The sequence below is a fragment of the Salvelinus namaycush genome, chromosome 7 (genome assembly GCF_016432855.1).
Source record: "Salvelinus namaycush isolate Seneca chromosome 7, SaNama_1.0, whole genome shotgun sequence".
In the NCBI taxonomy this organism is placed as follows: Eukaryota; Metazoa; Chordata; class Actinopteri; order Salmoniformes; family Salmonidae; genus Salvelinus; species Salvelinus namaycush.
In genome coordinates this window covers 52966192-52978323 of record NC_052313.1, presented here as the reverse complement: position 1 = coordinate 52978323, position 12132 = coordinate 52966192, and the positions used below count along the sequence as shown (strand labels likewise).

Below are 12132 nucleotides of genomic sequence, written 5' to 3'. Positions count from 1 at the left end.
TATACTGTATAATGAAATCAAAAAGAAATTAACTGGAACCAACTGATCCAAGCCGCATAATCCACGTTTATGAATGAGACACTCCTGTATGGCAGGTAGTCATAAATAATAAAATAGGATAGACTACTATCTACTGCCTGCCTATATCAACAAAAAGACTTCGGGAAAACAATTCGCTTGAGGAAAACTACAAAAGTGAGACCAATAGATAAACGAAGTGCTTCACTACACCGACAGCTTATAACAGACAGAGGCAAAAACAGTACGCACCCAAACATGAACAACTTTTTCAGTCTGTGGATGTGAGGTGGGTTGCAACCAACGTCTGGTGTCGGTCTGTGCTGCTACACATGCGCTGAACGGACGCCGCGGAAAACACATTGGTGGCTGTAGACATTGAGGGATTACTAAAGACATGGCGGCCAACATCGAGCAAATTTTTCGCGATTTCGTAGTAAATAAGATAAAAGAAATTGAAGATGAGAGTCAAGATATCATGTAAATATGTTTTTATACAGCCTACATTACTGGCATGAATGGTTTGTTCGGGCAATTTGAGAAATGTATGATTTTCTGTGCTGGCCTAACGTTACAAGGTTAGCTAGCTTGCGTGTCCGGCAGTACAAAGTGTGCAAGGCAGGCAGTTGCTGTGGCTACAACGTATTTAACTAGCTAACTACCTGACTAGTAACACGGTAGTCTCATGGGTTGGTTCTTGCAAAGATTGTTATACTGTGGTTATTGGGTTCAAGCAAACCAGGTAGCTAACGTGGCACCAGGTACAGGGCCGGTACAGGGCTTGTTCGCACTACGCACCTTCCTAGCTAGCTAATCATGCTAAATTTGGATTGCTAACAAGCCAACGTTAACAGTTTACCAGGACGCGATCTCTTTGCTAGAACTCCCCCAAAACGTTGGTTTGACAGAGTCACAGTGTGCAAAGGCAATACACATAATTTACACACACACATTCTGGATTATCCGGATGTTTAGTGTAGTTAGCTATGTCAAAAGCAATGCCGGGGACTTAGTTATGCATTTGAGTTTTCACGTTACACAGTCACGTTCTAATTTGAGGTTAACGCTAAATAACTAACAGTAGCTAGCTAAATTACCTCGCAGGGTGGGTATAATTTGTGGAATGTTCCAACAGGAATCTGTTACAAAAACGGCGTAAAGTACAAGGTTGCCAACAAACAACGCATACAAAGTAGAATGATAAATTCACCTAGCTAACTAGCTGCCGAATAGGCATCAACCCACCACGTAGCCTATGGACAAACGTTAAGAATACGCTAACAGAGTGAAGACAGACATTTTTCGGAATAAACGTGTTGAGTGACAAACTTAATGAAATAGCCCACTCCCTACCCGGTATCTTATTCTGCCGCTATACAACTTTGTATGCGTTGTTGGCAACCTTGTTATTTACGAAGTTTCTAGAACAGATTCCTGTTGGAACGTTCCACAAATTATACCCACCCCTACCTCGCATGTCAAATCACATTTTATTTTTATTTTTCACATGCACCGAATACAACAGATGTAGACCTTGCTTACTGAAATGAAATGCTTACTTGAAATGCTTACTTACAAGCCCTGTCAGTTATTATGTAGACCACGTTAATCATTCAAGCTCATGCATACTTATAGATATTGTCCATTCGTTGTGTCCAGTGTCATGTTGTTAAAAACCAAGACCACTACTGATAAGAAAGTGAGTGAACCTACTGTAAGTTCAAGTACAGGTGTCATCTCATACCTGCATTCTCTCTAAGTCTGACAGATGAAGGCCATCCCAATGGTAAAACTGCAGATGGGATCAACAACACACAAGGTCAGTAACACAAGGGCTGTATCTCAATAGTCCAAAGTGATATTCTCTCACCTCCTTTCCTTTATTTGCACTGATACTACAGTTTTGATCAGGTGAAAGCATCTATTTCAAATGAAATTGTAATGTACTGCATTATTTATGCAGATAAAGATGGTGTAGCCAATAAGGAAGAGGGTGCTGTCCCACAAAAGAAACACAAGAAGCACAAGAAGCACAAGAAACACAAAAGCAAAAAGAAGAAACGTAAGGAAGAGAAAGAGAGCGGCTCAGAATCAGCAGCAGACTCTGATGGAGACAAGGCAAAGACTGGTAAGTAGTCTCAATATACTACTATGCATAACAGCAGTGGTGGACCTTTTCAGTTTGATGTTAATAATCAGCAGACTACTTAAAGGTCCATTATGTAGCTTTGTGCACGACGCAATTCACATTGACAGATATAGAATTCACATTTCATTCTCATTGAACGCAAGTTTGATGGTAGATCTGTTTACGTCATTTTACAATGTTTTTGGTTATTGAAAATATATTTCACAGCAGTTTAGCTAGATGGTACAGTGATTCTCTACACAATTTTGCTTTTTGTCACAAACAGAATTTTTAGCAACCAGGTAATGTCAATTTCTACATATTGCACCATTGAATCAAATGTCATGATGATTCATTTAAAAAATATTGTAATTCATTCCACAGGGGAAGAGGATGATGGGAGATCCAAGCGGCATAAACGACATTCTGGGAAGAAGAAGAAAAAAAAGCAGAAGAAAGATGGTGACAAGTCCAACAGCTCATCTGGGTCGGAGTCAGAGTCGAAGCCTCAGCCTGGGAACAAGGAGAGCAAACCTCAGGATCTGCCTGATATCATCCCTAAACTAGAGGAGAAGTGTCCGGAAAAGTCCTCCAGACGCTCGCGGTCTCGTTCAGGCAAGCGCAGGTCCAGATCCAGGGACAGGAGAGGGAGATCCAGATCGAGGTCCGGTAGAAGACGTGGCGGACACACGCGTTCCAGATCACGGCACCGGAGGTCCGGGTCACATTCTCGAAGGTCTGGGTCTCCCAGGAGAGGCAGGAGAACCCGGTCAAGGTCCCTCGTGATCTTGAAGAAAGACAGACGGTCTAGATCGAGATCCAGAAGGCGATCGAAATCTAAGACGAGATCTCAGTCGAAACACCGAGAGATGATTTCAGGATCTCCCTCTCCGTCCAGAAACGACAAATCAAAATCCAGGTCTGCCTCAAGAGACAGCCAATCAGCCGAGAAGGATCCCTCTGTGGCCCTGGCTAAAGATGAGTCCGCTGTGAAAGACGAAAATGTAATGGTTCCAATCGATCCGCCAGCCCTAGCTTCCGAAAGCAGCATTGAGGGTGTCGTTAATATGGCCGCCGCCACTGGAGGAGGGTGGAAACCGATACCCTTCTTAGGGGACAGCAGTAAGGGCGAGCCAGCCGTTTCCTCCCAGCCCTTAGAATGTCTGACGTCTCCACAGAAGTGTCCTATTCCTCCTGAGCTGCCTTCAGGTGAGCAGCATGAGGCCTCCGCTGACCACCAGTCAACGTCAGCATTTGATCCCAACCTCAGCGGCCAGCCAACTGGTGAGCCAGGGGAATCGGATGGACCTGTTACTTCAGAAACCTTGGATGGCTCTGTAGATTCCTTACCCCACAAAATGGATGCTGATGGAGGGGACAAGGTGACACCTCAGGGTGAAGAGCTGCCTGCCTCACCTCAACCTAAACCACAGCCAACATCTGGAGAGGCAGAGACGACAGAGAAGGAAGGAGAATCTTCAAAGTCCAGGTCTCCTTCAACGAGGAAAAAGTCACGGTCAAAGTCTCCTGGTCAGAAGAAACGCTCTGATGCAAAGTCCTCCAAGAAGAGGAGGTCCAGAACCAAGTCTCCAGGGAGGAAAAGGAAATCAAGGTCCTCGTCGCCAAGCCGCAAGAGGAAGTCCAGGACGCCGTCTCGGAGGAAGAGGTCTCGCTCAAAGTCCGGGACGAGAAAGAAGAAATCACGGTCCAAATCCAGAACGCGGAACAAGCGCTCAAAGTCTAGGTCGCCGAAAAGGAAATGGTCCAAGTCACGATCTCCTGCTCGGAGGTCAAAGAGATCGAGGTCACGCTCCGGTTCGCGGCGGAGGGGTAGGGGTGCATTCGGCAGCCACCAGCTGAGCCAGAGGGACCGCTGGAAGCGTGAGCCAAGCCACTCCCCAGTCCTCATCCTCCGCAAGAAGAGGTCTCCGGCACGCACCAACCGCGACACCAGCAAAAGCCCGCCACGACTCACAGAGCTGGGTAAGCATGTCACAATTTTTGGGGGAATGATCAATGTATTTGAATTGAATAACTTTATTTTCCCCAATGTTAACTTGACAAAAACACCGGTGTACAGTAAGTCTCAATGCAAGTTTGTGATGTGTTCCTCATCCCTCCTCACAGATAAAGACCAGTTACTGGAGATTGCTAAGGCTAATGCAGCCGCCATGTGTGCCAAGGCCGGGATACCCATCCCAGAGAGCCTGCGACCCAAAGCGGTCCTCCAGCTGCCTTTACCCAACCCCATGTCCTTCTCCATGCCCATGAATATGAACATGCCCATGAACATGTCTATGAACATGCCTATGAGCATGACCATGAATGCAGCTATGGCTAGCATGACAGCTGCCACAATGACTGCTGCCCTGGCCAGTATGGGATCTATGGCCTCCATGCACCAGATGGCCCCGCTCCCCAGCATCACCAACAAGCCCCCGCCAGGTCCCCCCCAGCCCAACATGGCCACCATCGAGGATGTGAAGAGGAAGGTGGCCAAGCAGGCAAACAGCATCAGCATCAAGGAGTTCACTGACGTAAGTGCTCTTCAATGTCATGATGATGACAATCATGTAATAATATGCTTTGGAGAAGATTTACTAAGCATTTGTCCTGGTGCAAAATGTAGTCCTGCACCTTTTTCATAATAAAACACAAATCTTAGACATGAAATTGTATGGTAATGGAAATACTGACCCTCTAGCTGTGTCCTGTGTGTTTCTGTAGAAGTGTAAGAAGATTGTGGAGAAGGGAGGGGAGCTGGCCCTCGCTGAACCCCGTGTATCTGACGACGAGGACGACGGCAAACCGTTTGGACGAGCCGCCCTGAGGGAGGTCAAGGGCATCTCCTTCAGCCTCAATGTAAGAACATGGAACACACACACACACACAGCATCAACATGTCTTTCATGAATATACAGTACATTCTGAGCTTAAACATTTCCTTATTAATAAAAAATGTATCGAGGCAGTTTGAAGTGATATTTCATTTTCAGAACATGGTTACTGTTTGAACATAGTTAAAGACTAGTTACTGTTTAGATACTATGTGGGACTGAAGAGATGTGCCTAACTGGGTGAATGGTTGAAGTGAACTGCAGTATGCTGTCTGTTTTGCCCTGGGCTGATGTTAAGAGCTGTTTCCATTGCTGCCACATAACATTTTATAACATACTGTTTTTCCTATTGAGCCAACATAGGCGATGGGCAAAGCAGACAGCAAGCCTCCTTGGGCCCAGAACCAAACCAGGTAGATTTATACTCTTTTGCACTTTCCCACAAACTTCCATCCCAAGGAGACCTCAGTCATGTGAGTGAAGTTTGCTGGTTGAAGTGCACTGGAGATAAATCGCCCTGATTGAGACTGGGCCCAATAACTGCTATGATAACCAGCCATTCCTCTTCAACCATTCCCCTTGTTGAAACACACCTCTTTGTCTTTTTATATTTTTTTCCTCCCATTTTTTTAACAGTAACCCCCCCCCCCACCCCCCACCGCCCCTCCTACTCCTGTGCTGCCCCTCCTCCCTCCTCCTCTCTCAGAACGCGTCCGTGCGTCCATCGCCGGCGTTGGCGGTTCGGAGCGAGGCGGCGTTCGCCAAGGAGTTCCCCGTGTCGTCGGGCTCCCAGCACAGGAAGAAGGAGGGCGACGGGGGAGGGGCTTACGGAGAGTGGGTGACCGTCGACAAGAAGGCGGAAAAGGCCAAGGTGGTGGCGACCAAGGCATTGGCAACGGCTGCCAAGGAAACATCGCCTGGGGATGCGCCTTTGTCTGCGGTGTCCGTGGCAACGGAGGAGCCGGCGGTCGTCAAGGAGAGTGATAGTGTGTTCCCGGAGCCGCCGCTACAGGTGGGATACGGAGGGGAGGGGGAGGAGGAGGAGGGGGTAAGGTGACACTAAGAGAGACGAAGGTGTTTTAGGGGAGTCGTCGTGAAAGAGGGAGGAGGGAGAGAAAGTGAGTTGAGATATTATGCATTTCAAAATCATACGCGTTAAAAAGATATGATTTATTTTGGGGTTTTAGTTTTAACCCAGTGTTTTACCACGTTTAGTGGTTTGGATCAGTGGTTTCTGAAATGGTAGGTCACTGCTGATTTCTATTGGGATGTAGTTTGAGACCAGGTTCTATGGTTACACACAGTAGCTGAAACATTGGTGTGGTTGATTTGAAAATAGAAAAGTCCAAAAGCCTTAGGTGGGTTGTCATGCCCAGCAGGATGAAAAAGATTTGAGAACCACTGGTTTAGATGGTATGGTGAGTTTAGTTAGAATGCAATACCTGTGCTCCTCATCTGACCCTATAGCAGCATTGACTGGGTTTAGCTGGAATAGCTGTTTCTGAGGGCGGCATGTAAAACACTGACCCTCCTCCCCCACCAGTTCCAAATTGAATGTACAATCAAGGGCATTATTTGACCTCTCAAATCTCAGAGCAATACCATTTAATAATCTGACTCCCAGGCGATGACAAGTGGTTTAGAATTGAGTTATCGATTTGTCATCAATCGTCAGATGGGCAGACCAGTGAGAAGTCGGGTGACGTCATCCGTGACCTTGCTGTTAATTTGTGCTAATTTTGTATTTGATGCAACTGTTATTAAACAAAGCTGGCTGAAATTCCACAGGTTGCGTTTTATTTTTTGGGGGGGGTGTACAGCTGTACTAATACTGACAACTCAAAAAAAAATATATACAAATACTGACGACTACGTAGATGTAAGTAGTTTCATATAACAACTGATCTAGGTCTCATGGAATAAGTCTAGATTTCTTTCTTGTATGGTGAATGGATTTTCCTTATTCGTTTAATCGGCTGTTCACTGGTGTATGTATGTGTGTGTAGTATTGTGTTTTTGTGTGAATGACTGGGGTGTGTGTGTGGTGCTGACTTCTGTGTCTCCCCCTCTAGCCTGTAGACATCACCCAGGCAGTCGGTGAGAGGATGAAGGCCCAGAAGCGTCTGGCCGAGAACCCGTACGACGTCAGCGCCATCTGCATGCTCAGCCGTGCTCAGGAACAGGTAAACAGGCGTTCGTAGAAGCATAATGTATGTTCTTTCCACCTCCTTTCTCACACACTAAACATTTCTCTCTGTTAGGTGGATGCATGGGCCCAGTCCAACACCATCCCTGGACTGTTTACAGGTTCTACTGGAGCAACGGTGCTCAGCTCAGAGGAGCTGTCCAACAGCGGACCACAGGCCTGGATCAAGAAGGTACCGTCCACTGCCTTACCTGCTCCTCACCCCAAACATACCACCCCACTACCCTACAGGTGTCTGCATCGCCCATGCCCACTGGTGTACCCACTTCACAAGCCTTCCTCAGCCTGCTCCCTAATCACCACCCAGCCCTAGTCAAATAACTGAATGGCTGTACGCATAGAGCCAGAGACATACTGTATTTAGTTTGATAAATGTTCTGTTGATGTAGAACAAACTAGGTTAGAATGGAGTAGTTCCACTGTTATTCAGTGGAATCCAGGTCAGATGTAAGTGCCCCGAAATGTGTGGTCCACTGCTACCATGGCAACCCATGTCAGCGCTAACGTACATAGTTTACTGATGTGTGTGTGTGAGCATCTGTTGTCTGTATTGTGTGTTTCTGTCTGCGTCAGAAAAGATGCTCTGACGGTAAAGGAAGCCTCTTGTTTATGTTGACTGAGCCTGATATTTGCACTGCAGTCTGTAACAGTGGTAACATGATGAACCCAGACTTTAATCTTTAATCTGACATACAGAGATGAACAAAAATCTCCCTGTACTTCCATCACCCCCCACCCCTCCCCGCAACACACACACATTCTGACTAATTACATTTCCTGTGAAGTGCGTACACCATGTTAAGGGTAGCGATGCAGATTCCTTACATGTGACATTCTTACCAAAGCAGGTGCAAATGCAGTACTGACACCCGGCTACTAGTGGTGCTCTGGTCTGACACCCGGCTACTAGTGGTGCTCTGGTCTGACACCCGGCTACTAGTGGTGCGCTGGTCTGACACCCGGCTACTAGTGGTGCTCTGGTCTGACACCCGGCTACTAGTGGTGCTCTGGTCTGTCCACTAGAGTCCCCCTCGGAGTCGGAATAGGGGCTTGGAGAATGAGGGAGGGAGGGAGGGGAGGAAGAGGAGAGCTGGAAGTAAGTCTGCAGACCCCAGAACCCCCCCCTTGTCCTCTAGCACCCCAGGGCAAGGCAGAGATTATGGGTCCGTCTCGGTAGTCTAAAGATGCTTCCTCGTCTCTTTCCTTGGATTCACACTGATCTCAGAACAGGGGAAAGGGAAAAGCACTATTCTTTCACTTATCCTGCCTTTTCCTGCCTTATCCTGCCTCTGTCTGTGGACCCCGTCTGGACCCTCCTACCCTGTAGTGTTTCTATAGTGGGCTGTTTGAAGCCAGTGGGTGTAACTGTACCCCAAGCCTCCCTGAGCTCTGTAAACACACAGAGGCAGGGCGCTACTGTTACTGTTTTAAATGACACATCCTGAGGAATCTCTCTCAGGTTAGGTTACACATTGTCACATCATTTAGCTATAGAGAGAGTGATGGATCAGCTGAGTTCATTCTTCATTTAACATGACACATCCTTCACATGCAGATGCCATGGACATATGCTGTGGACATGTTCAGAGACATGATATAGGGATGAGAGTGCATTGATCATACTAATGTTAGTGACATGCATTTTGGTAGCATTTCAGCAGCTGACATTGATTTACAGCACGTTAGCATTACAGCAGCTGACATTGATTTACAGCACACTAGCATTACAGCAGCAAACATTGATTTACAGCACACTAGCATTACAGCAGCTAACATTGATTTACAGCACACTAGCATTACAGCAGCTAACATTGATTTACAGCACACTAGCATTACCAGCATATGGACTGTGATGTTTGTGTGGTTGTTGGGTGCCCCTAGCAACCAGTCCTGGTGCATTCTGTTTCCCAGTAGATGAGCAGGGTCTAGTTTTAGACCAGTCAGTGGTCTCCAACCCTAGTCCAGACAGTGCAGGATTTTGTTCCATCCCAGCATAGAGTCGTATAGGTTAGGGCTATAACAAAAACCTGCACACTAGCTCCAGGACCACAATTGGAGACCACTGCCCGAGGGAGATCTCTGTTCTGAGGGACCTAGGCTAGTTACAGGTGTCCATGGACATGCCTGTGCTCTTTCCCTTGCCCTGGGGGAGGCTGCGGTCAGAAGTTGCTCCTAGTCACAGATCTAGGATCAGCTTCCCTTCCGCAAATCCTAACTCCAAGCTGACCTAGGTGTCTAGGGGCAACTTCCTCCCAGTCCTTGGGGCAGCCTGAGAAAGGGGGTCGATAAGAGGGGTCTGGATTGGAGCAGAGGGAGAGAGGTGTGGGTTCACAGGGGTGACCTGTGAACTTTCACCTCTCTGTGTATTGGACACTTGTTTCAGGGTCAGTCCTTGTAGCTGTCCTTGTTGCCATGGCCACAGTCAGGCCCCCCTCTCATTTCCTGTCTGATGCTGGGCCGGTGATGAGGGGCTAGGTACGTACACCACACAGCGCCTTACTATACATCTTGTGTAACCGTGTGTGTGAGACAGAAAGAAATGAGGTGTCAAGGCACAGCGCCCTCTTATTTACCTACATGTGGTATAATGTGTGAAGAAATAAGTCTCTCGGCTGTGTCTTGAGTTTCACCACAGAATTGATTTCATTTCATCTGTACTCTTAATGTGTTTTGAAGTTTCTCTAGTAATGTTCTCTCAAACGCACGATTTTCAAAAGCTGCCACCACAGATAGTTATTTCTAGTGTTTCACATAGGGGTAGAGGTTACTACAGACAGAGTAACACACACACACACACACACACACACACACACACACACACACACACACACACACACACACACACTCACCGTTAACTGTTATCCAGAGGCATGTGAGTTGTCCTGAAGGTAGTCTCTAACTCAAGTCTGACTGTGACAGTGGTGTGACTGGATGAGAGACAGAGTGAGTGGATTAGGTGGTTGAGATGTTTTCAAGGTGGAAACTAATTATCTGCTTTTGCCTCTTCCTCTCCCCTCCCTCTTCACTCTCTCGCTCTCCCTCTTCTCTTCCTCCTCACTCCATGGTTCTCTTCTGTTATTCTCCTCTCTTTCTCCTTCTCTTCCTCCCTTCTCTCCTGCCACTCTCTCTCTGTAGGACCAGTTCTTGCGAGCAGCCCCGGTGTCGGGAGGAGTAGGGGAGTTTCTCATGAGGAAGATGGGATGGCGGACAGGGGAGGGGCTAGGGCGACACCGCGAGGGCACTGTCGAGCCAATCATCATCGACTTCAAGACCGACCGCAAAGGTGAAATGAAGTGACCCATGCTTTCCACCAAAGCATTATGCACAGCGATATTATTCCAGAAGGCTATTAATGATGCTTAATAATGTGTGTTATTGATGATGCTTAATAATGTGTGATTGATGATTAATAATGTGACCGTAGGTCTGGTGGCTGAGGGAGAGAAGACTCAGAAGTCGGGCGGTATGGTTGTGATGAAGGATCTACTGGGTGAGTCTCACTCAATTTACCAATATTGCATTTTTTTTATTAAAAAAAAAAGTGTTTTAGAATCAATCAATTAGAATTGATTTGATGAATGTATTGACCGTCTGCCCCCCCCCCCCCAGGTAAGCACCCAGTGTCTGCTCTGATGGAGATGTGTAACAAGAAGAAGTGGATTCCTCCAGAGTTTGTTATGGTGACCCACAGTGGCCCAGACCACCGCAAGAACTTCCTTTTCAAGGTGTGGATACGTGCTATGAGCCTGTGTGTTTGCATGGGTTTGTTTATTAGTTTATGGATGACTTTGTCAGATGGTTTGTGTTATAACCTTTCCTCCTCTCTCGCTGTACCCCAGGTGGTGGTAAATGGTCAAGACTTCCAGCCTGCGTCAGCCAGTCCCAATAAGAAGCATGCCAAAGCCATGGCTGCTACGGTGGCTCTGCAGGCCATGGGAGAGGTGGCAGGGGACACAGGGCTTTATACAGGGCCTGTGTTCACCACTGCTACCACTGGACCACTGTTCTCCTCCAACGTCTAACACACACACACACATAGTGAAACACACTCAGACTGAGATACAGCGCTCGCACACACAGGAGAAAAATGACTTGAGTCGCAGACCCTTCTGGCTGACAATGACATAGAATTTGAAGTCACCCGCCAGGGAACGATGATTTGTATTGGAATGTCCGCTCTATCAAGTCTTATTCTATGTTTTGGGCCTACACACCACAAGCATTCAGAAGAACCGTATCTGCTGCCTAATGGTCAACACTAGGAGATAGTGTTACTCTAAGCAAAAGAAACTTACTGATATTTTAAAACGGTTCTGTAACTCGTTTTTTTTTAAAATCCTACTTTGAATGTTTATCTTATGTGTTGAAGCTCAAATGACATTTTCAAGAAACTGTTCATAGTGTTAATGCATTTGGGAGAATTTGAAAAACCCCACCATTCTCATGACCAAATCGTCAATATCAAATGTTACCCATTTGGAACATTAATTTTCAAAGTGATTCACACTTGATAGTTCTGTCTCATTTTGGACAGATTCATTTACTACTGTCTAGGTTGAGCTCTCAGTCCGCTTTTGTTGGTAGCGTTATTTACAAGGTCTGTATAAAAACAAATGTAACGTGTTAGCTGAAAGCGAAGAGATGCGGGTAACAGTAGGAGTTATGGTCTGGAATACCAAAATAAAAATGTGTTTTTATCTGATTAATTAGATGATACAATCCTTTGACTATGTATGCATAAAGTACATTTTCTCATTTTGTTTATACAGACGAGAACATGTCTTTTCAATGTTTATTTGCCATGCGCTCACAACACACGTTTATTGTACATCCAATACTGTGTTTTCAAGCGGTGCAGTTCAGTATTTGAAGACTGTCTCCCCGCCCTCGTCATCATTCCCGCACTTGTAGCAATAAACATATTTCCTGGTGCAGGGAGCGAT

At 46.5% G+C, this 12132-nt stretch overlaps 1 protein-coding gene across 3 annotated transcripts; it reads left to right on the top strand.

The window, feature by feature from the left end:
* The first annotated feature begins 354 nt into the window (after positions 1-354).
* On the top strand, positions 355-11896 carry LOC120051425 (protein SON-like). 3 transcript variants are annotated; one of them, XM_038998288.1, is made up of 13 exons: positions 358-498; positions 1779-1837; positions 1982-2146; positions 2531-4129; positions 4274-4683; positions 4874-5008; positions 5690-5995; positions 7056-7166; positions 7245-7361; positions 10325-10472; positions 10614-10679; positions 10799-10914; positions 11029-11896. In XM_038998288.1, the coding sequence occupies exons 1-13, from the start codon at positions 416-418 to the stop codon at positions 11209-11211; spliced, it is 3498 nt and encodes a 1165-aa protein (XP_038854216.1). In that variant the 5' UTR covers positions 358-415; the 3' UTR covers positions 11212-11896. The 3 variants fall into 3 exon arrangements, 2 of the variants coding, with proteins under 2 accessions (XP_038854217.1, XP_038854216.1); XR_005477259.1 differs by lacking the exons at positions 10614-10679; positions 10799-10914; positions 11029-11896 and adding an exon at positions 9573-9664 and having other exon boundaries at positions 355-498; positions 10325-10429; XM_038998289.1 differs by lacking the exons at positions 10614-10679; positions 10799-10914; positions 11029-11896 and having other exon boundaries at positions 355-498; positions 9573-10363.
* Positions 11897-12132: the final 236 nt, after the last annotated feature.